At 37.1% G+C, this 23,828-nt stretch overlaps 1 protein-coding gene across 1 annotated transcript in view; it reads left to right on the top strand.

Moving 5' to 3' along the window:
* The window catches only part of NXPH1 (neurexophilin 1), a gene marked incomplete at both ends in the record, with an annotated part of 287,926 nt that extends 264,941 nt beyond the window's left edge, over positions 1–22,985 (top strand). The window contains one exon of the mRNA XM_079711666.1: positions 22,224–22,985. Coding sequence (XP_079567792.1) covers positions 22,224–22,985 — 762 coding nt within the window. The remainder of the gene's footprint in view (positions 1–22,223) is intronic.
* Positions 22,986–23,828: the final 843 nt, after the last annotated feature.

Here is a 23,828-nt window from a genome sequence, read left to right as displayed (position 1 = left end):
AGGAACAATTAACTTTTAAAAATTTCCTTTCTTATTCTTTATTTTTACATAGTTTAGAATAATTGCTTCAATATTGCAAATGAAAGCTTTTTTCTTTTGAAGATGATCAATGGTTGAAACTTTGCTTGGATAGAAAATATAAATCTTTAAATAATTTAATATGCATTCATATATATGAATATGCAAATTTTACATTGAATTAATTTGAAACTGAAAATATTTATAACATGCTATTACAAAGGATTCCTCCCACATTTTGAATCACTTATAGTGACAAAGAACCGAATCAGTCTATCAAGAACTCTTAATTTTTTTCTTCACACAGAAAAATCGTCACATATGAGGAACTTAACGCCTAGTAGTTCATTCATTCAGCTGATACGAAGGAAGATATGTTGTTCACCCTTTGCTCACTTAGGTGTTTAAAATTTTGCCTTTGGGTCAAGGTAGACGTTAATGTGTACCTGGAATGCATGTTTTTATACTTTACTAATAAAATTACTTTTTTTTTTTTTGCGGTACGCGGGCCTCTCACTGCTGTGGCCTCTCCCGTTGCGGAGCACAGGCTCCGGACGCGCAGGCTCAGCGGCCATGGCTTACAGGCCTAGCCGCTCCGCGGCATGTGGGATCTTCCCAGACCGGGGCACGAACCTGTATCCCCTGCATCAGCAGGCGGACTCTCACCACTGCGCCACCAGGGAAGCCCTAAAATTACTTTTATAGAAGTTATTACTAAATGATATTATAATATCAGGATCCCATGGACCAGCAGCCTTGGCCTTACCCAAAAGCTTATTAGAAATTCAGAATCATAGGTTCCAACTGTAGATATTCTGAGTCAGAATCTGCCTTTTAATCAGATCCCGTGATGGTCCATATGCACGTTAAAATGTGAGAAGCAGGACATCACCCACTGGTGTCTTCTTTATGAGATTCCTCATAAAATTATTTTATCATAAAATAATAATAAAATTATTATTATGAGTACCCATAATCAAGGAAAAAACCTGTGCATCTCCAAAACAAGAGATTTTGGTTAAAGTTGTTTTCCAATCTTTTGAATGCTATGAACTTTGTGATTGATCCCATTTTCCTTTCTGCCTTGGCCACCTCATATAGTCCATGTTATATCTGTTGAGCACTGTGTCATGGCCTCTTTGCAAGTACCTTTCTTATCCTTTTGCTTGTTCATTTGTATGCCATTCCCTTTTCCTGGATACTTTCAATTAAAAAAAAATGTCATGTGGCTTATTGAGTGCTTCAAATCCTTTGTGGAATGAGGTAAAGTAAAAAGAAATAAAACCAACATAAACAGCCTAAATATTTCCAGGATTTGTTATATGATTTAAGCATTGCAAACCTAGACACTTCCCTCTTCGCCACCTACCCTTCTGAGCATCATAATTAATCTTCAGTATGAAGATCCTGAGATACTCTGAGGGGTACAGTTATCAGAGAAGTATTAATTATACTCAGCACACTATACTGTACTTACTGAGCCAGAAACATGGACTAATGTGTTTTATAAAGATTTTAAACAAGAGTGGAAAACCCAAAAGATTTCTGACTAAATGAGAACATTCACTTCAATTAAAACATCCCATTTTGTGAGCACACTGGTGAATATCAGGCTTTTTATAGACAAATTAGTTTTCTTTTTTTTTAACTGGATTCAATCATTATCTAGGAATTTAGAAATCATTTACATCAAACATGTACTGATAAAACAAGTAGCAGGTAAATTCTGAGATAATGTCAGTCTATATATTTTTACCAGCAGGCAGCCAAACAGTTGAACTTACTGCCTCAGGAAGCCACTGAACTGACTATTGTGGCTGAATAATTTTATGACCAGTAATAAGAGTCACACGTTATATATGCTAAGAGAGGGGTAATCAAATATTATGCTTTGGGGCATAAATTAATCACTGTAGGGGTCAAAAAAGAATCTTCTTTGCCCTATGAAGAGAATTGAATAATTAGGCTGTATTGATGTTTTTAGAGCCTTCTTCTTAAGGATCAGCATTGGTTTTAAGAACAATTCTGGGACTTTGTGGGTGGGTGTTTGAGCTCTTGATTAGAAGAGGAGGGTGCTGCCAGTTGAGCAGTTCATTCTGGCAGGCAGACAGGTTGGGCAGCTTCCTGATGCCACACTGTTCAACTTGATTTTCATTAAAAGCTCAAAGTTCCTGCTGTTAAAATGTCTCCAGGCAGCTGGGGCAAATGGGCCTCCTTGCCTACCTGGGAATCTTGAGGTGGATTTTTATCTGTTAATCAAGCCTCCTTGTAAGGTGGTGGTGGGAGGGTAGAGTGGTTTACTAATGTGGGAGGTTCATTCTCTCTCTTCTACAAGTCACATTTTACATTTTAAAAAGGCACATTTCTCTAACATTGGGGAATTAAACCTTGTTTTTTTTTTTTTTTTTCAGTAAAACAGTCTCAAGGGGAAACTTGTAAATCAAATGGCATTAGAGGTCAAGTGTGATCAACTGTCAAACAAATAAATCTTTGCAGGTTTGCTTACATGGTTATTGAACGAAGCATGTCAAACGTGGTTTGTGATAATGCAAGGATACTGTATTCCATGGGAAATAAATTTTATTTCCTATATCCTGCTGCTACCCACCCCCATATTCAGCAGTTTTAAATTTAGATAAAGCAAAATAACTTTCAAGTCATATCCCAGGAGTGTTTCTAGTAAAAGGAAATCTGAGGGCCTCCCTGGTGGCGCAGTGGTTGAGAGTCCGCCTGCCGATGCAGGGGATACGGGTTCGTGCCCCGGTCTGGGAGGATCCCATATGCCGCGGAGCGGCTGGGCCCGTGAGCCATGGCTGCTGAGCCTGCGCATCCGGAGCCTGTGCTCCGCGACGGGAGAGGCCACAACAGTGAGAGGCCCGCGTACCACAAAAAAAAAAAAAAAAAAAAAAAAAAGGAAATCTGAAGAATGAATCATTTCCAAATAATGACTGCATATGAGCGACCTTGATGCTCAATACTCCTAGAGATGAAAACCAAAACTTTATTGACATACCTATTTATTGACTCCACTAGCCTTGCAGATGTTTGCATATTTGGTTTTCTTTGCCTTTCTCTGTTTTCACTTTGAAACCAGTCAAATATTATTGTGCGGCTAGTCCAGCAGTGGGTTAAATGTATTTACTTATAATGCAAAATATTATGATTTTCCATCAAAGGATTTACTGTATTTTTCCTATGAGCCTGACACTGAGGCAGGCATGGAAGTTGAAATGAAGGCAGCAACTTTTCCCTTTACATGCTATAATCTGATTGGGGTCATAGGACAGACCACTACATACGGTTAAGTCATGTTATTATTATTATTATCATTACTGGCCACACCACGTGGCTTGCAGTATCTTAGTTCCCTGACCAGGGATCGAACCCATGCCCCCTGCAGTGAAAGCGCGGAGTCCTAACCACTGGACTGCCAGGGAATTCCCAGTTAAGTCATATTATTGTCAGGTTAAGTGTCAGTGAGGCTTATGTATGTTCAGGAGAAGAGATATCAGCATGGTCTGGCATGATTCAAGACAGGGAGCAAGACTGCCTCTGGGCCTGAAGAGTATGTATATTTCGTCGGGGTATAGGAAAAGGGGTACTGTGTATGGGCATGAGCGTGTGCATGGACGTGTGTACATGTGTAGGGACATGCACGTAGTGGGGGATGCAGATTGCCGCTGAATGAACAGACTTGAATTCAAGAAGGAGCTAAGAATGAACTGGGAAGGACGGGATATGTTTTGATGATGATAGGGAACACATTTAGGTAGATAGAGAGGAGTTTGATCCTTGAAGAACTTGAATGCCAGGCTACATAATATCTTACAGAGATTAGGAAACCATTGACTTTTCTGAGTAGATAATTGGCATGTTGAAAGCATATTTTGGGAAGAATAATATGGTTACAGTATAGAAAGTGAATTTGAGCAGACAGGGGCTGGGGTCAGGGATACTGTTTTGAGTGCCATCCAGTCCTGAGACAGTTGTTTATATTATTTGCCATTCATTTTCTGATTTCACAACCAGAGAGTCTACTTGATCATATTTTTTGTTTGGGTTTTTTTTTCTGTTTATTTTCTTTTCTTTTTCTGAAAGCTCAGTGTTGTCCTTTGCCAAAAGAGAGATGAGAGGTCAGGTTTGATTTACTGAATGTGCTAATGTGACCACAGCACTGATATTGCCTATTAGGTACTAGATTCAAGTATCTTTACGTTTAGGTTGACAGTGAACACAATTGAGTATGCATCCCTAAATCGATGTTGAATTCAGTATGCTTAATTTCAGGATCAATTCCCTCTGTCTCTTCTTCTTTTTTTTCAGCAAAATATCCAACATTTTTACAAGGCTTGTTTTCCTGAAATAACATACATTAAATATCTCATCTAGGTAATAAATCTTTGTGTCAGCAGCTATCATAATCTCACCAGATTTCATATTGTTACATTTTCATGACATTCTAAGGTAGCAAAGTAAATCAACTGCTCAGACAAACGAGCAGTTCAAACTCCTTTGAAAAGTCTGTCAATATTGGTAGAGTGCCCACTGAATAAGAATTCTTCCCTCTGTGCCTTGGGAAGATACAAAGTGTTAAATGAGCAGTCTGCCCTTGGTAAGAGTGCAACAGAATGAGGGAAAAAGGAAAAGCACAAATTAAAAATTAAACTAAAAAGACCCCTAAAATAGTAATAGCTCTGGATCAAATAATTACTCTGTACCAGACACACAAACATCTCACTTCACAAACATCTCACTTACTTCTTGTATCAGCCCTGTGGATTATAGTATTAGCATTCCTAATTTTGCAGATGAGGGATCTAAGGCCCAGAATGGTTAGCTATCTTGTTCATGGTCACACAAGGGCAGAGCCAGAATTTAAACTTGTGGCTCTCTAACTTTTGAGCCAGGTTTCTTTTCAGGCTGCTGTAATTAGTTATGAGAAGGCAAAAAATGCCAAAGTTATTGTCTTTTAATTCCAAATAGAGTGATTGGGGAAGGCTATATAGAGTCATGATTTGAAGTCATGAAAAAGAAAGTAACACAGATTAGGAAAGAGTGTTCAGGAGAACATTCCAGATTGGGAAAATGGTAGACTTGTAATCAGAATACAGCAGGCTACAAGTGTGGGGCAGTATACAGGAATAGTGAGCTGAGGTGACTGATGGAGGGAGATGTGTCCCCAAATTAAATGCATTACTAGGACTTGAAATCCTGCTTCTAATATTTAGTGCTGGGCACGTATAATGTGATTGACATACGCATATTGAGGTGATGGTGACTTGTGCTGAGCGCTGATGGGGGTTTATGCGGTGAAGACAACAAAGGGGGAAAGCAGACAGGGAAACAGAGTGGGCCTCTCTAGATGTTAACCTCAAATCATTCTCTAACACTTTCCTCACGGTAGTAAAGTAGTGTGAGTGTTGGGTGACTTCAGCCTCCTCTTTTCCATATCACACACCCCAAAACGTCAGGAAGCCCTCTTATGTCATTTCCCCTTCAAGGCAGCTCTGAATATAACGTTAATCTACAATTCTCTGTGTAAAAGTACCAGGGAAGGGAATTTAGCTAATATAATTTTTCCAAACCCTAAACTGTGGGATTAGGATTAATGGATTAAAAAAAAAACAAACCCAAAAAACAAAAACCAAAGGACCAACATTGTTTCATAATCTCATGGAAAGGTTAGTTTAACAAAAATATTTACTTAGAAAATTTATAACTAAACATAATTAAGTAGAGTAGATTTTGATCCACTTTATTTTATCAGATAGCAATAATTCAGAAGAATTATACCAGTGCATTACAGACGTGTAACTAGTAAAGAAAGTATATTTCTGTGCTTTCCATTGCCTTTTAGCCACTCTGAATTCCTTGGCCTTTGGAGTTAAAATGAATACTGTTGACATATACAGTCGACCCTTGAACAACATGGGTTTAAACTTTTCAGGTCCATGTATTTGCAGATTTTTTTCAGTAGTAGATATTATAGTACCACTCCATCTGTGGTTGGTTGAAACCACAGATGTGGAGGAACTGCAGATATGGAGGGCCTACTACAAGGTCTATGGGAATTTTTTTGGGTTTTTTGGCAACAGCACAGGGCATGTGGGATCTTAGTTCCCCAACCAGGGATCGAACCCGCACTCCCTGCAGTGGAAGCATGGAGTCTTAACCACCAAACCACCAGGGAAGTCCCTCTGCGGGGATTTTTGACTACACTGAGGATCTGCCCCTAACCTTCATGGTATTCAAGGATAACCTGTATTTGTGTTGTAGGCTGATGAATGGTGAACTGTAACTGATGAAGAAAAGAGGATGGATATTCAGCTAGTATGCACCAGTGTTAAACTATTTAAATACTTATGTATTAATTGGTAAATAGCCACTGTCCTGAGCCATTAGAGGGTCTCCCATACTTCTCTCTGCTATTCTGGGCACTCTGGCCACTCTAGCCTCTGACCCTTCCCCCCAGGACAATTCCTTCCCCTCCCTAAAGTCCAGCACCTAAAGAGTTGATTAGCACAGAAGGAAGGCTCCGGGACACTGTCAGGTGCCCTAGCACTCATCCTGGTGTTGATACAGTTGTTAATGATTTAACATGTCAAGGTAATTGGTTGAACGTGATAGGAAAGGTAGCCATTGCTTCTCTTACTCAAGTTTTCTTATTCTTACATCTTTCTCCCTATATTTCTCCTCCATTCATAGGCTCCCCAAGGGAGCATAAAAGTACGACTTTGGAAATGATACATCCTTTCTCTTGAATTAAGGATGCCTCCAGGTATACTCATTTCCTATCTTCTTGCCCTATTTTATGCTACCACTTGTGAATACGATTGAATAATGGCAAACATTTTGCTTTTTACAACATTTATGTCTAGTTTAAATGGATTTGAGAATAATGGATTCTAGATTCCCTAATAAATGTTAAACTATAAAATTAAAAACTGGATCAAGTGTGTATGTATATGTGTGTGTGTGTACAGACACAAAAAAACCCCATATTGATGTGTGTGTGTACTTACACACACACACATATAAACATATTCAGGGTTTATTTAAAAAGTCAAAACTTGTAATACTTAATAATATATTAATGTATTCCTGGCACGATAATTCTTTACGTGCTTATAACATTTCTTATAATGCGACAGTGTTATTCCTTTGCATTTCTTCTTGAAGCGCATTTGCCCTCTCTCAAAACAGAGTATTTATGTAGTCATATTCAATGTGAAAAGGGGATCTTTCTTTGCACATATTATGTGTAAAGCAGGCATGAACTCAGCTTTTGATTAAAACGTAGTTGTGTGACCTTCTAGCTCAGCTTTAATTGCATTTAAAATTCCTTTCTGCACCTGTACTGAAGATTGCAAACCAATATTAATGAAGTAGGCTTAGAGCAGTGCAGCACCTAAGCAATAGGTTCTTGACAAAAGTTATTTACCTAACTAGAGTTTCATTTCAAAGTTAACATGTTTCCGTGCTACTTGAATAAAGCACTCATCTGAAAACTCTGTTAGACACTTTAACCCAATTTAATTTATTCCCTGAAAGTTTAATCCCCTGCTGACAAGAGTAGTTACAAATTTTCCAGAGTCACAATCCACTGAAGTGAAAAATGTTTAATGACATCATAGGTACTGAGCTTCAAGAGTTTAGTTAAAAATCTTCAAAATGTAAAACAGGGGGCAAGAGTTAATAGGATATTTTATATAGTTATATTTCAATCCTATTACAAATCTTTCTAAAGTCCCTTACATCTCTACCATTAAAGCTATGCGAAATGAGTTACTTAGACATCTCCAGGGAGCAGGGAAGGAAAAAAAATACACACATTTTAAACCATAAAAGCAAATCTCTTCTGAGCTTTGACATTTAAGTGGCCCATTCAGTCATTTTACATTTTATAAAACCCTCTTTGTAATCACAGTGACCAAACAAAGCAAATATTAGATGCCAACCATCTACAGTGTTCTGTGCAACTATACAGGAAAGCAGCCCAAAAGTGCAGAACATGGAATGCTTTGGCACCCATATAACAAACCCCGACTTGGTTTTTATACAGTTAGAAGTCTATTTATCGGTTATTAAAATATTTTTGGTCTGACTGCCAGAGAGTGAGGATAAAAACAGGGGAGGAGAGAAAGTAAATCTGAATTGACTTTGTTTTTGGCACAGTAGATAGCATTTTGGTTCTCTTTATAGTTTCCTAAAAACCTAATTATTCATTTGGCAGTTGTACCTCTATAGCGCAACTGGATAGTTGTTTTAAAATATGCAAAGCACAGATTTCAGATTTAATAGGAGATAATGACCGCTTTATAGCCTGTCAGGTCATGGCCTATTTGGCCTAGTTACAGAGATATTGCTTCATGGTTCAGTGCTTGAGAGCTGATGATGGCTCCAGGCGAACAAAGGTGTCGTTGACATAATAGAAAGTAAGGGTTTCTCTGGAACTCTAATGGGATGCTCTGTAAAGAATACATCAAAAATGTCATGAATTAGATAGTACAACTCTGATGGGGGCATTGGGTGGTATTTCTCTATACTGTATCATTAAAAAGAAAGAAAGGAAGGAAGACAAAGAAAGAAAGAAAAGAGAAAAGAAGGAAGGGAGGAAGGAAGGAAGGAAGGAAGGAGAAAAAAATTTTTAAAATCTACAGTTTAAATCAAGTTTCTTTGTAAAGTCATAATTTCACTTTCTAAAACTAGGATCATTAGTGAAAATCATGTTGCGCTTGGAGTATTACCACTTCAAAGGAATAACAGTGCACTGGTTGCCAGAATGACTTGGAATGTCACCATTTAGGCAATTCCCATGGACAAGGGCATCTGCCTTAAGAGCTGGGATGAGAGCCTCTGGGCTGGCTCCAGAGTCCCTGCTTTTACCACTACACCAAGATACCTAAAATGTACAGTTTTTTCTACATGACTTTAAATTATGGAAATTAGACTCTTCTATACAAAATAACCACACAGATCAATGTAACCATCTTGATGAGTTTTTAAAAAAGCCAAATTAGAGCAAGTATTATTAACAACTACCATTTATTGAGAAGAAATATTCACATACATTGTTTCTAATTCTCAAAATAATGCTGGGGCAAGGTATTCATATCAAATATAATGAGAAAATTGAGGTTTAAGAGATTATGGCTTTGAAATTAACTGAGTGTCTGTATACCTGAGTACCTGGTGGGTAATGAACAGTGATATGCTAGTCAGCTCTTTTGGAAGAATGATGATTCAAGTTATACTTGAAGTTCTACATACAGGGTTGAAGCATGAGGATACCTCTACTTGGTCAAGGTCAATTGGCTCATGCCCATTCAAGGAACTGAATGACCATGTATACTCTTGTTAAATAGCAATAGATAGTACATTGTGGTATCAGCAGAGCAATCTGGGGTTTTTGACACAGAATCTGAATGTTGCTTCTTGGATGTGTGATTCGAAGGAAGTCTCTTTGCCAGTGGGTCTTAGTTTCCTCCAACCTATCATTGGAGTATTGGTATCAACATCCCAGGGAGGTTGTCAGAGTTCAATCTACTCATATAACATACTAATTTTTGATGGGAAAGTAAACACTATGCAAATATTACTTTAAAAATCCTTCTGACTTAAAAGAATGTCAGCCTCAGATTGATTAGTTAATCCAGGAAACAGGTTTTTTTTTTTTAAACTTTAGCTTCATTTAAACAAAATGTGAAACGAAAGAGCCATAAAATGACAAAATTAAATGAGTTTATTATCAAAAACAGTAAAATAATTATACATAATGCAAATTAATTATCTGTAAAATTATATTAAATAGTCTAAATGACTTGCAAGGCTATGATTTAGCATAGTACAATAATATTATTCTCTCTACAACTACTCAAAGCATTGCTTCCTTCACTGTCAAATCCAGGAACACCCTTTTCCCATTATCGTGTTTGTCAGTTGAAGCTCTAGAACTTTATTATAAAGTGATTTGCAGCACACAAACCCAAACTGAGGAACATTTCACAAATTAAGTAGCCTATAATGTTTACATTTTACAAAAATGTAAGGGACAGGAAACAGAAAGAAAGGCTACTGAAGGGCCATAAGAACTAAATGCAATGCATGACACTGGATTGGACCAGAAAAATTAGTAAATGTAAAGGGTATTGTTGGGACAATTTGATATTGACTATAGATTAAATTATAGTAAAGTATCAAGGTTAATTTTTTTTGATAGCTGTATTATGCATATATAAGAAAATGTAATATTTCTTAGGAATTACTTTAGAACTTCTTTAAGAGTAAATTGGCATGCTGTCTCCAACTTACTCTGAAAATGGCCTAGACTCACACAAATATATATAACACACATGTGTACATATAAACATGTACATATATACATGTACATATAAATATACATGTGTATATGAATGAAAGAGAGAGAAAGCAGTAAAACAACGTGTGATCAAATGGAATTAATTGGTGAATCTGGGTAAAGGGTGTATGTAAGTTTTTTGCAACTTTCTGTAAGTTGGAAATTATATCGAAATTTTAAAATTACAAAACTACATAAACATAAATACTATTTTCTGTGCAGATTCCAACTAAGACAGATCATGCTTGCAGTCTGTCTAAAGAACCAAGATTACTTAGTAAAAGATGATTTCACTTGTAAATACATTTCTTGACTGTTTAAACCAGCCTCCACTTTGAGAAAAATACATATATCTCACACCTTCGTTTAACATTATGTCAAACTATGAAATAAATATTCTGACTAGAAGCAAATCAATGATACACTTGGAATAAGCTTTTTAATACAGTACACATTCCAACACCCCCACTACCAATTCTGTTATAATCCTCAGTATATATTACAGCTCACGTTACCCTGGCTTTACTTTAGTAATCTCTTTTGGGAATCACTGACTTTCAAGGCTCATAACAGGAGGGCAGCTCCAAAATAGTAGGACCTTATCTATAAGAGAGTCTAAAGTACTGATGTGGGTTATCTAGAATGAGCAGACATACAGATTTAGATTGAGTACAATAACTTCCCTGAGGTTAATTTTTGAAAATTAAAAAAAATCATGGTTATTTAACAAATGCTTGCTGATGGACTTACAGAAGAGAGAATCTGACAAACTTTTGCTTTAACTTTGCTTTTTTTTAAAAAAAAATAAGTCTTCTGAAAATAGGAACTAACAAATTTTTTGGAAACAAATATAAAGCACTTTCTCTTTTAGAGACTAAAGGATAACTCCCTCTGTGTTATCATTTGCTTAACTGAAAACCTATGACAACTGTTTGCTCACTTTGATTCTCTCTCCCCTCAGAGCAGTCACTGTTCAGACTTAAGTCTCAGGAGGTCTGAGTGTAGGTTTGTGCACATAGTCAATCCAGGAGACTCCAAGCTGTAATTGAGATGCACTCACTGGGTTAGTGCCTCTTTGTTTCAGGGTTAGCAAATGATGGCAAATTTCCACAGTATCCCCTCCTTCCACAAAATTAAGAGCAAAGATAAGCCAGTTCCTTATTTTGAAGTTGACACCCTGATTTCCAGTTCAGTAAACTCTGGAGGAGACATAAGGTACCAGCTCTTATGGAAGCTTTGGATCTCAAGAAGAGTGGACTGAATACTAGGAAACCTTCACTATAGTTTTAACTCTGTCCCTAACCACTGTGGGAACTTTAGGTGAGTTACTTCAGCTCTTTGGGACTCAGCTTCCTAAGTCATGAAATTATTTTCAAGGTCCCTTAAGCTTCAGATGTTTTGTGATTCTAACTCTCATCAATCATGGGTTTTAGTGATATAGACAAAAAGCAGAAATGTCACAGTTGTACTGTATTTATACTCTGTCAACTCTAGAGTAAAGCCAAACATGCCTGTATGACTCATATTTTTTAATAACAATTTAATTTGTACTGTTAATGAACGTTTTATAGCTCCATTTGAGCCTTTGCAAACACATCCATAAAACTGGTTGTATTGCTTCAAGTTTATAAAACCCCACTGCATTTTCCAAGAAAGTGGGCATTTATGCAAAGAAATAGCCTAACACATGCCTAACTGCCTATTTCAAAGCAATTATTATTTGTCAATACAGTATCCACTTGAATAGTGCAAAGACAATGCCCCCGGAAAGTCTGGCAGATTCTTGTTGAAGGAACCTCTGCTCTTAGAATCCCATCAGCATTTTATTTCATTTCTGTCTTACCATCAAATTTCTGGAAATTCAAGAGAGAAAATCCAGAAGATGGCACTAACTTTCCTGCCATCCAAGAGACCACACTCATTGTTTCATTAAGCTTTTCTGATACTTGTAAAGCCTCCAAAATACAGTTATGTTCATATAGGCATTTTTGCTCTTATTCACTTTGATTTAAATAATACTCACATTTGTTTGGAGACTTTTGATGTAACATTCCTGTCTGGTTATAATGACCTATAGCATCAACTCACTTGTATTTTCTTAGAAAACTATCACCTTTTCTCTTGCACCACTGTGGATGTCTACAGAATTACACAAATTCTCCATGAAGGCTTACAATATAAACAGTTTTATTTATGCCAGAAAATGAGCTGTTTATCTGCTTATGGGGCAAGCTTATCTGTGAAGGAATATCACTAGGTGTAGGTAGGCACTCCATTCAAGCATGCATTCATTCATTCAGCTGATATTTATAGAGCACCTACTTGGAACCTGGCATTTTATAAAGTGTAGTAATAGTGACTAAGGTATTGAATGACCACTCCCACCCCCATGGAGATGACAGTTCAGAGAAAGAAGATTAATAGATAGATAGATAGATGATAGATAGATAAGGAGATAGGTATAAATATAGATAATAGTATTACTTTTATGAACAAAAATAGCACAAGGTGCTCTGAGAGGATCAACCATTCCTGTAGAAATGAACTTTAGGTTGGGCTAGAGGGTGAGTGGGAGTTAGCTAAGCAAATGGGAGTGAGTAGAAAGGATTCCAGGATGGAGAAGCAGCCTATGCAAAGGTCCTGAAGTTGGCAGAAAGAGAACACATAAAAAAGTCCGATGTGATCGAACTCTGAGGCCAAAGGGAAGAGTAGCCAAAATGCAGCTAGAGATGTAGAAATACATTGCATTGACCTAGACCCTGAACATACCCTCTGTGAGGAATCGAAGGCTCACAACTGCTTCTTTAGTAGGTGATGGCTTCTGTAGTAGTTTCTTGAGCAACAGTGACCTTCCTGGTCTCTGCAGCTCATAGAAGAGGTAGCTTCCAGGGGCTGCAACAGTCAGCAGGTACCACAAAGGTTCCTGGGCCATCTTCTTTTTTCAAAGAGCTCTGGGGCCTCTAGTGACACAATTCCATCTGGAGACAGCTGTCAGATGTCCTAGCTGTGCCCTCTAGTGGCAGGTGGAGTGTTACCCAGCTCTTTTGAAAAGGGTCAACTCCCACTCAGAGTTTGGAAATATGAGTGTGGGGACATAACGGGGGTGGGGGGTCGGGGAGGAGAGGAAATTCTACTCTAACAGCCTGTCTTTCTTTCAATTCTCCTATGATTCCTTCTATCCACAGTGTTCACAGCAGTTCACATTAATGCTGTGATAAGTCATTTTAAAGTACATTAAAGGTCAAGGGAATCTCAGAGCTCTGCTTGCACACACACTTTCATCCATCCATCCTTTCTATTGTGACTACTCTTACATCATCCTCAGTCTCTTTGGGTTCTGTTTGCTCTATCTCTCCATGACCCATCTCTTCTCCTGTAACATAATCTGGGTGAATATCTTTCTTTGATTTAGTGAAACGGTCCACTTAATTCCCTTGGTAACAGAAAGAGCCAAGTACTTTTCTTGGCATACCACTCAGTTTTACATCTGATTAACTTAAAACCACAGCACCTAAATCCAGAGGTCATCTTTTTCCTTGTTGATGAGATCTCTCTGCCTAAGCATCCTTTTCCCTCAGCACTTGGTTTTTGATATGAGATTCCACATGCCATGCTTTAAGAAACTGGGAACAGGGGAAAAGTGTAGAGCCAAGACTGAAGTGAAATGTAGCCCAGACTCATGGTGTATCTGGTTCCAAAACTGGCAATAATTGGGTAAGAGATTTGTGTTTCCGGAGTGCTAAGACTCTTACATGGAAGAAACAAATATCAAAGAATGGATGCTAATCTTATCAGAGGGACTGTAGAAAAGAACAGGTTGGTTTAAGAGCTTTCAAGGGAATTGTTTTCTCATTGACATAGTGACCTTTGAAGTTCCTTCAGTGCATGAATTGTGTCTTCCCTGAGCTATGCCTTAGAGCCATAGTGGGGCCTGGTGCTCTAGGCTGGATATGCTTTACCACATCTTGCTCTGGTCAAGGCATGATCCAAAGATATATATTTACTCAATGTCAAAAGGTTTTACCTAACTAAAACTCCAGCATCACCATCCTTTGATAAAAGGGTGAGGGGTCGATTCTCTTTGTTGGTTTTGTCTTCTCACAGGACATTGGATTTGTTCCACTTCAGGAAGCTGGAGATTCCCAGTTTACAGTACTTTTACGGGAGTGTGGAGGGACCGTATTTCCAGAATCTGCATACCCTTTTGTATTTCTGGGTTGATCGTCTGCCTTGTTGTCCACTCTGTACCTGTGAAGCTCTGATCAGTGTCCACGCCTTCTAGTCTGATAAGAAAGGGGTCCTAGAAGAATTTTTGAATGAATCCAGTATCTAAATGGTACAGGGATGATATTCCACTGCAACTAGTCTCTATCACTTTCTTTATATAATGACTTCTTTCTCTGTCTTTTGGACAGAGAAAATCAACCTCTGGAAAATCAAAGGGTGTTAAGTAGGCATATTGTCTCAAAAATATCAAGGTTATTATTTCCTGAGGAATTTGAGTTCTGTTGGATAAAGTGAACTCAGTATGTTCTGTTATACCATCGCTGTATATGAGAACATATGTATGTATAGGTTGCTGGAAATAGGATTGGAAAGTGAGTCAGTCCTTCCTCATTTGGTCCATTCTCGATAAGTGTGTACTTTGTTGGACTTTAAGAAGTTATAAACTTTCAAAAGCCTTCATGTACATGCCTTATTATGGACAATCACTCATATTGGCCTCCAGTTCAGATAGAAAGACCCTGGATCTAACCCAGCTATTCCTACATAGGCAATATTTGTCTTTTCCTTAAAGACAGCTAGATTTACTGACAAATTAAAATCTCTTTATGCATAATGAAAAAATAATGCTGAAGTGGCTTTGTTTCAGCCAAGAAATAGTTTTTCAACATGTTATTTTAAGTGTTTTGTTCATTATTATAACCAAGTACCCAGGAGTCCTCACATGAGATATTCCTTATACATTTTAAATGGAAGTAATGTAAAATACTAAAAAAAGAGGCAACTTTTGCAATGCAAATCTGGGTAAGGTAATCTGTAATTGTGTTTTGAGAGAATGGGTTAAGTGGGACTATGTAGAATATAATTTTTAATTTCTCACCAATATTAATGTGTCTATATATCAAAACTTATATGTATATCTATATATTTATAAAGTGAGCATGAGGGAAGAGACAATATTTTTGTAAGATGAAAAATTCTGTTTCTCAGTAGCAGAAACAGTAGTTCATGGCTCTTCACAAGGCATGCTTTTTCTCCTGCAGTTAAAGAACCAAAAACATTTTCAAGATAATTTTCATGAGAGGACCTACAGGAGGAAGAATCAAAGGGAAAACTAACTGTATAGTTATACAAACTTGTGAGGTGCTCAATTACCTATGACTCAGAACCAATCTCCAATACAATAATGTAGGGAATAGTTGGTGCCCTATGTTGGAAGTGAGCCATCCTGCATGGGATCATGAGAACTCATGGAGTAACATACTAAAATTCTTAGCCATTTCTTCAAGTGATGGAAACATACCATGTTTCTAGTTTTTAAGGATGGCATGGAATGTGCAGGCTGATCAGAATGTCTTCTTTTAAAGTTGTTATGTTAAAGATAAATTATTGCCAATATTTGCCAATACTAAATTGTAATGTACATAATCAGGGTGGTCTCCTACCACCACCTACTACTAAAGATGACCACAGAGTTGTTACAATTATGCTAATTTCCATCTCACTTTGTTTGGACCGTTTGAGCAGTTGTAATGTCTCCAGTCAGAAGATGGGGATAGAATAGCAGTGTGCATTCTGAAAGCCTTGTTTTCCTTTTCTTCGGGGCTTCATAACCTAGCTAAGCATGATAGCTCTCAGGTGTTGAACTCATACTACTTTCCATACTTTTATTTGTGCCACATATAAAAGCTTTTATTTTATCTTCACAAAAACACAGTGAGTAAGGTATCATCTCTATTTTCTAGTTGGAAAACGATATGGCTCTAAGGGGTCACTGGTGATAAAGTAGCAGATTTTGGATTTAGCCCTGTGATCTCTGACTGCAAACCCCATTTTCTTAGTTTCTATGCAATACAGCCTCCAGCAACTACTAGGTTAAGGGAGAGGCATGAGTTCCTTTTCTGCTTTTCTATTGTTAAGGCAGCACTGCTACTCCTGGAGCACTGCTTTGTAGCAGAAGGAAATGATGTATTTTTGATGTATTAAAATACTAACCCATTTCCTCTGGCTTATCACATATAATACAAGAACTCCAAGTATTGTCAATGAAGTGTATGCTCTAAACTTGTAGGAGAGAAACCTCTATGGGCCACATGTCCCACCAAAATCTTGGTTGTGGCTAAAGAATCAATGAAACTTCACTATTGAAATAGATGTAAATAAGAATATAAACCATGTATGTAATGTATTGAGTACTTACTCTATGAGAGGTACTCTCTCTCCCAAGTTACAAAATGGCATAATACAGAAAGAACATCCCTCAAAGAGGTTATAGTCCTCTTGGTGGAACTCTATGAAAAAGAGTCTAACGTGTCTGTAAATATCTGTATGCTTTTCCTTAAACTAGTTAAGAAAGGGTCTGGAGAAAGCATGAGCACATGTAGCCCACCTTGCGGGATTTCACAATACCTGAAATAGAAAAAAATCCTACATTTTTTGGAGAGAGAAAAAAATAAAACACAACAAAGTGAGTTAAGAGATGAATGACTATTCTGCCCAGTGTAAGCCAGTAAAGACATTTTAAAGCATAGGACAACTCAGATAGTTTATCTCTTTTGAACTCTTTTTAAAAGAATCACACAAATCTGTACAACCATAGAAACGAAAATCCAGCTCAAGAGAGCAGGGAGTAAGTTATCTGAAGCAACAGTGAACAGAAAAACCAATGGAATCAAGGCTAAAAAAATAAGTCTAGGTAACCTGGCTGTGAAACAATGTAATAATTAAGGATCTATCACAAAAGGTATCCCCAAAATAGAGGTATGATACATTCATATTCTAAAATTCTATTTCCCATTTAATAAAGATGATATACCTGGATGTACTAAGAGGTATGCATCTCCAAGATATTTTGTTGACTGGAAAAATGCAAATCATAAAATATGACACTATTTATGTAAAATATTTATACATGAAAAAATAGTGAAAATATTTAAAAACAATATACATCAAATATTTGAGGTTTTACCTTTGGAGAGAGAGGTGGGATTGTAAGGGAACAGGGGTTGATGATGAAGATAGGCTTTTAATTTTTAATTTAATTTCATAAATCCTATAATGTTTAAATGTTTTGATAAACATATATTAATGTACAATTGCATGATTAAAATGATTTTAAAAATAAAGGAAATACCCTGTGGAGTAGCTAAGCAGTACCTCTTTCATTTACCAGCAGTGATCTTGGACAAGTCTTTTTTTTTGAGCTTCCATATCTCTGCCTGTAAGCTGAAAATAACAATATTGATCTTAAAGTCTGTGTGAGTGAGTGAATGAGTGAGTGTGTGTGTGTGGTTTAAATGAAATGCAATGCCATATGTAAAATGCTAATTACAATGTCTGGAATATAGTATGCCCTTAACCAATAGCAGTTAATAGTAGCAACATATAGTCAACCTAGGAAATCATAAAACTGCCAAAATGAAGTTGTAATCACAGAGCAAGGCCATTTTGTTGATTAGTTATTCACTGATGAGAGATATTGCTTAAGCATCAGGTTATCTAAAATTTTTGTTTGGCTTAAATACTCACACAGTTGATGAAATAAATACATGATTTTCAAAGTAATCTTGAGATAATTTATATTGAACAGTAATAGATCAACAGTAAATGTGTGGTTTGGTAGAAATCAAAAGTCATCTTATTGCTCTTTTGTAAAAAGAGATACACAAACATCTGGAGGCACCTCTAGTTGGAGATGTACATGTAAAAGAGTGAAATGTTTGTATAAAATCTCATTAGGCCAGGAGCATAGTTGAGGTGGCAGTGAAGTTTATTTTTCCAAAGTGATGCCTTTCAACAATATTTTAAAAGATAATATATTGACATTATGATTGTAAGCCTGCAATGAAAGGATGTTAGAGAAAGCAATGCGAAAGCATGGCCCTGAAGTATGTCGAGGAGGAGCTAGATCAAGGCATTGCAACTTCTTATATGCTTACACTCCCACCTGTCAATAGTAGTCTTTTCTCCCCAGCTCCACACACAGGTCCTGCCCCAGACATGCTCCCTTCATGTTAGATCCTAGCTCTGTCTTTGTTTACAGTTGAAGAAAATGACCCTTCTCTTTGCACCTGTATTTGAATGTTCTCAAAAGAAATATATGCTTTAAAATGCATATGCCTAATCATGTTGAGTCTTTATGATTCTCATTGTTTCTAAAACAGTTAGGCAAATCATATAATTTGTGGAAATGGTATCACTGGACTAGTGGGTCAACTCCTTTGGAGTGGGCGGGCATTGACCACTTTTGCCTTGGAAAATTATATTCAGTTAGGAAGTATTTTTGGTGTTTTCACTGTTATAGGAAAAATTACTCTTTGTAGAAAAGAAGGTTCACGATGCTTTGCCTTTTTGGAATTTAGTTAATTAGCAATTGTCAGATTTTTCTTTTGGTCTCATTTTATGTATTAGTCTTTGCCACCTCTGTTATCATTTGATATACTGATGTGAAAGGATCTTTAGGTGACTTTTAAAAAGAAACTCTTTTATTATGTTTGTAAAATCAGTGGTACAGGGTGTTCTCAGTATAAGGTTTTTTTTTTTTAAATGGTGTTGTTTATTCAGTAAGGCTCAAAATCTATTTCAATTTTATGTGTACATTTATGTGTTGCAAAAATGAAAATTCTTAAGATGTAAGCAATATAATAGAGTGAGAAAGCCAAGGATTCCTGATTGCATCTGGGAGTAGATGCATTAAGCTTGCTGCTGTTCTTTCTCATCTTACATCATCTCTTTACCACTATGGAAACTTGCTTCAAGAAGGTCCTTAGTAGTGAATTCAAAAATCAGGAGGCTTCTTTTCAAGTGTTTATACTTTTTTTTTTTTAACTTGTTACTTTTGTATTCCTTACAGATACGAACAAACTCATTAATTCGCAACTTTTTCATGCTCCTGCTTAGCCAGTGAATCATCAAGTTGAGTTAATCCTACCTCTAAAATATCTTTTATATCCATTTTTTCTTTCTCTTTTTCTCTGCCACTGCCTTGGTTCAAGCTCATTTACTTTCTCAAATGAAGTACTGCAATTTGTTGTTTAACTAATTATTCCCTCAAGTTCTCTCCCTACCAATCCACCTTTCAATGTCCAAGCGGTGATTCTTCTACAGCCAGGATGACCTACTTAAAAGCAAAACATGCCGAAATTTAGGGATTCCCCATTATATATAATAATAATTTTAAATGCCTTCACAAATTGACCCTAGAACCTTCACAATTTGACCCTAGCCTACCTTCTTCAGGTTCTACTGACTTCTTGCAACCTCTTCTTCTCTTTATCCTCCCAGTCAATTCTCCCTAATGTTCAGAGGTAGGGAACAATTTTCCATTCTTACGTTTGACATGTTCCTTCTCAACTTTTTACTTTTACATAGTATCTTCCTTATACTTAGGAGAACTTCTCTGGCCTATTCACTATCTGTTGAAGTTCTAAACCTCTTTTTTATCTCCCAGATCTGAGTATCATCTCCTCTGTTACATCTTCTCTACCTTTTAACTTTGACTATGACTCCAAGAATATCGTACATAGTGTTGGTTACATCACACTGCTATTTGCCTAACTGATTTCACTATTAGATTTTGAACATCTTGAGGGCAAGAACCATGTCTCATTTACCTTTGTATTACTATTATTTTACTGAATATTAGCAGGATCTTACTATATAGTTATTGAATTAATAAGACAAAATGAATCAGTGTTGTGTATACTGAACAGATCTGGGGACTTTCCTAAGGACCCTCCCTGATTTTTCATGACTGATATTCTCTTTTAGACATTGCCCTGAAAGGGAAGGGAAGAGAGAATAAGAATATTCAAGGCAGTGTTGATGACTACAACCTGCTTTGATTCTGTACCCAAACTGAGATATTCCAGAGAGGTTTCTTGACTGTCTGCACCACTGGAAGCTGTTCACATCACACCATTGAAGGCTAATAAATTCATTGCATTTGATAGTTGAACAGTTTAGTAGATGAACTTATGCTCATGTCTTATTAACCTGAGTTTTACTATCTACTCAACTTGTTATGTTTTTAGATTGTCACAGAAGCACTTTCAAAAGTATATTTTTTAATTGTTTGCTTTAGGTTTTTGGTTATATAAAAGGGAGATTTTCTTATAAAGATACCCTTTGCTCTCAAATCCTACTGTAAGTTATTCATTTACATAAAATGTAACCCAGTGGAATTCAGAGATGAAATGTTTGAGGATGATAATAGTTAGAAATACTAATGTTGAACACTCATCATGTCCAGGTGACTGTCCATTAGTGCTTTAAATGGAGTGTCCTATTTAATTCTCAGAACAGCCATGTGAGGGAAAGTGGCATCATTCTCCTACTCTGTAGAAGAGAAAAACATAAGTGTAAACAAGTTAAGCAACTTGCCCACACTATACAGCTCTGAAGGATCACAGCCTGGATTGGAATTCAGGGTGTCAGACTCCAGAGTCATAATCACTATAGCTGTGGAGAGTATAATTTAGAAGTAAATTTCTATTCTACCTGAAAATCAGAGGTTGTTCTGCTATCAGAATCTTGGCATCCTCTTCAATAGGTTGGTTTTTTTCTCCTTGAAATCTGACACTTCCCTTTTTTTTTACTCCCTATATGCTGCTGGTAAATGCACTCTAAATCCCTTTTCACTTCTTCTTTGGGACAATTTCATTACTGCTTCATGAGCCAGTGCACCATGATGCATCTCATTACAGCCCCTCTCCTTGATCAACTGTGTTGATGAGAAACAAGTACCAAGCCATTACCAAATGCATGCTTGTATTTATTCTTTTTGCCACCTGAAGAATGGGAAACTATCTATGTAATTCTAGAGACTAGGATATGTGTTCATTTCTTTTATACTAAAGATAAATATAGAGGCTGCAATAAGAACAATGCCTATAGAATTAGGCAAGTACAGATTTGGATGTTTGACCAATTGATTAAATTACATTGAAACAAAACAAACAAAGACAAAAATAAACTCTAAAATCAAAAGATCTGCACTACTCTTATCAGTTAATGTTTGTCTTCCTAGATCGCATTTTAAATCCCTTAATGGAAAAAATTGTCTTATACAGTATGTTTCTTGCTAATAATGGGTGATCATAAACATGTTATTTTGTTTTGACCAGATTAAATATACTACAGCCTCCTTGCCAAACTAACTTTCCTTATGTGACTGTGGCATGGACTCCCAAAATCCTATAGTACGTCAGTCGACATATTTCTGAGAATCATACTATTATAAAGCTTATGGTGATCTTGAAGTAAAAAAGTAACATAATCATTTGTAAAATTTTATTTTAAGAGTGTTTGGATTTTGGTGCTGAGAAGTAATTACTTTAGTGTGATTTATGTTTGAATTTAATTTGCTTTATTCATGTTAGGTGGCCTTTTTCTCGTCAAATGTTTTTATATAGTCTTTCTGTCATGTTTAGTGGCTTTTATCCACCTACACCCCCTCTCTCCCATCATTGTATGAAACAGAAGTGGTACTTTATCACAGCCTAATAAATATTGGCTAGGTGCTGAAGGTACTTTAATTCCCAGCCTCTGAGAAAGGGCTTGGATCTTTGTGTTGGGTGTTCTCAGATACAGAGATGTAAACGCCATTTTTCTGTTCCATTTGCAGGTCACATGTGCCAATTTAACAAACGGTGGAAAGTCAGAACTTCTAAAATCAGGAAGCAGCAAATCCACACTAAAGCATATATGGACAGAAAGCAGCAAAGACTTGTCTATCAGCCGACTCCTGTCACAGACTTTTCGTGGCAAAGAAAATGATACAGATTTAGACCTGCGATATGACACCCCAGAACCTTATTCTGAGCAAGACCTCTGGGACTGGCTGAGGAACTCCACAGACCTTCAAGAGCCTCGGCCCAGGGCCAAGCGAAGGCCCATTGTTAAGACGGGCAAGTTTAAGAAAATGTTTGGATGGGGTGATTTTCATTCCAACATCAAAACAGTGAAGCTAAACCTATTGATAACTGGGAAAATTGTAGATCACGGCAATGGGACATTTAGTGTTTATTTCAGGCATAATTCCACTGGTCAAGGGAATGTATCTGTCAGCTTGGTGCCCCCTACGAAAATAGTGGAATTCGACTTGGCACAGCAAACCGTGATTGATGCCAAAGATTCCAAGTCCTTTAATTGTCGCATTGAATATGAAAAGGTTGACAAGGCTACCAAGAACACACTCTGCAACTATGACCCTTCAAAAACCTGTTACCAGGAGCAGACCCAAAGTCATGTGTCCTGGCTCTGCTCCAAGCCCTTTAAGGTGATCTGTATTTACATTTCCTTTTATAGTACAGATTATAAACTCGTACAGAAAGTGTGCCCCGACTACAACTACCACAGCGACACACCTTACTTCCCCTCTGGATGAGGATGAATGTAGGGGTGAGACTGAAGCCTGAGGAATTCAAGGTCACATGACAGGGCTGTTACCTCAAGAAGAAGGTCCCATCTGTTGCCTGGAATGTGTCTACACTGCTGCTCTCGTCAACTGGCTGCAAATACGCTCGTGGAAAACAATCTGATGTAATTTCTGCCCAGTCAGCTTCATCTCTCAGTATATTTGTAAATCACCACAGATTCTAAAGCCACACTTGAAGACATGCTCTCACACATAGATGTACACAGACACACTCTCATGTACATTTCAGCTGGCACCCGTCATGATTCCTGTCAAGAGGGCTTTCGTTGTCTGACTCATAATGGCTCAGGATAAATGATCATCAAGCAAAAGGATTAACTAGACAGTGAATGGTTTTTAGCACTTGCTGTTATGGAAATCTCCTTTAAAGTCTTGAGTACATGCTAATCAATAATCCCCACTCATGCATTTCTACTGCTTGGAGTAGCTGTACTGGTAAATACTACTGTAGGAGTATATGCTTGTTAAAATGGAAAAAAAAAATGTGTCTTTAGAGCTCAGTATTCTTTATTTTATGAACACAAGTGTAGTAACTTTTTCCAGCATTCAGTAGGCACATTCAAGGTGATACAAGATGGCTCTTTTTTCTATGGAGGGAGCCTGTTCTCAGTAAAGATGAGCAAACATTTGGAATTTACATGTGGGCAGACACTGGATTACAGCTTTCATCACCAATCATTGGACTTTTGCAAAGTTGAGACCAGCTAAGGTTGCTTAAAATAAGTTCTGATCATTATATAAGAAGGGAAATGCCTGACAGACACCATGTAAGTTAGGTGTCTGTCTTATCTT

The sequence above is a fragment of the Hyperoodon ampullatus genome (genome assembly GCF_949752795.1).
Source record: "Hyperoodon ampullatus genome assembly, chromosome: 9".
Classification (NCBI taxonomy): Eukaryota; Metazoa; Chordata; class Mammalia; order Artiodactyla; family Ziphiidae; genus Hyperoodon; species Hyperoodon ampullatus.
This window is presented reverse-complemented; position numbering and strand designations above follow the sequence as displayed.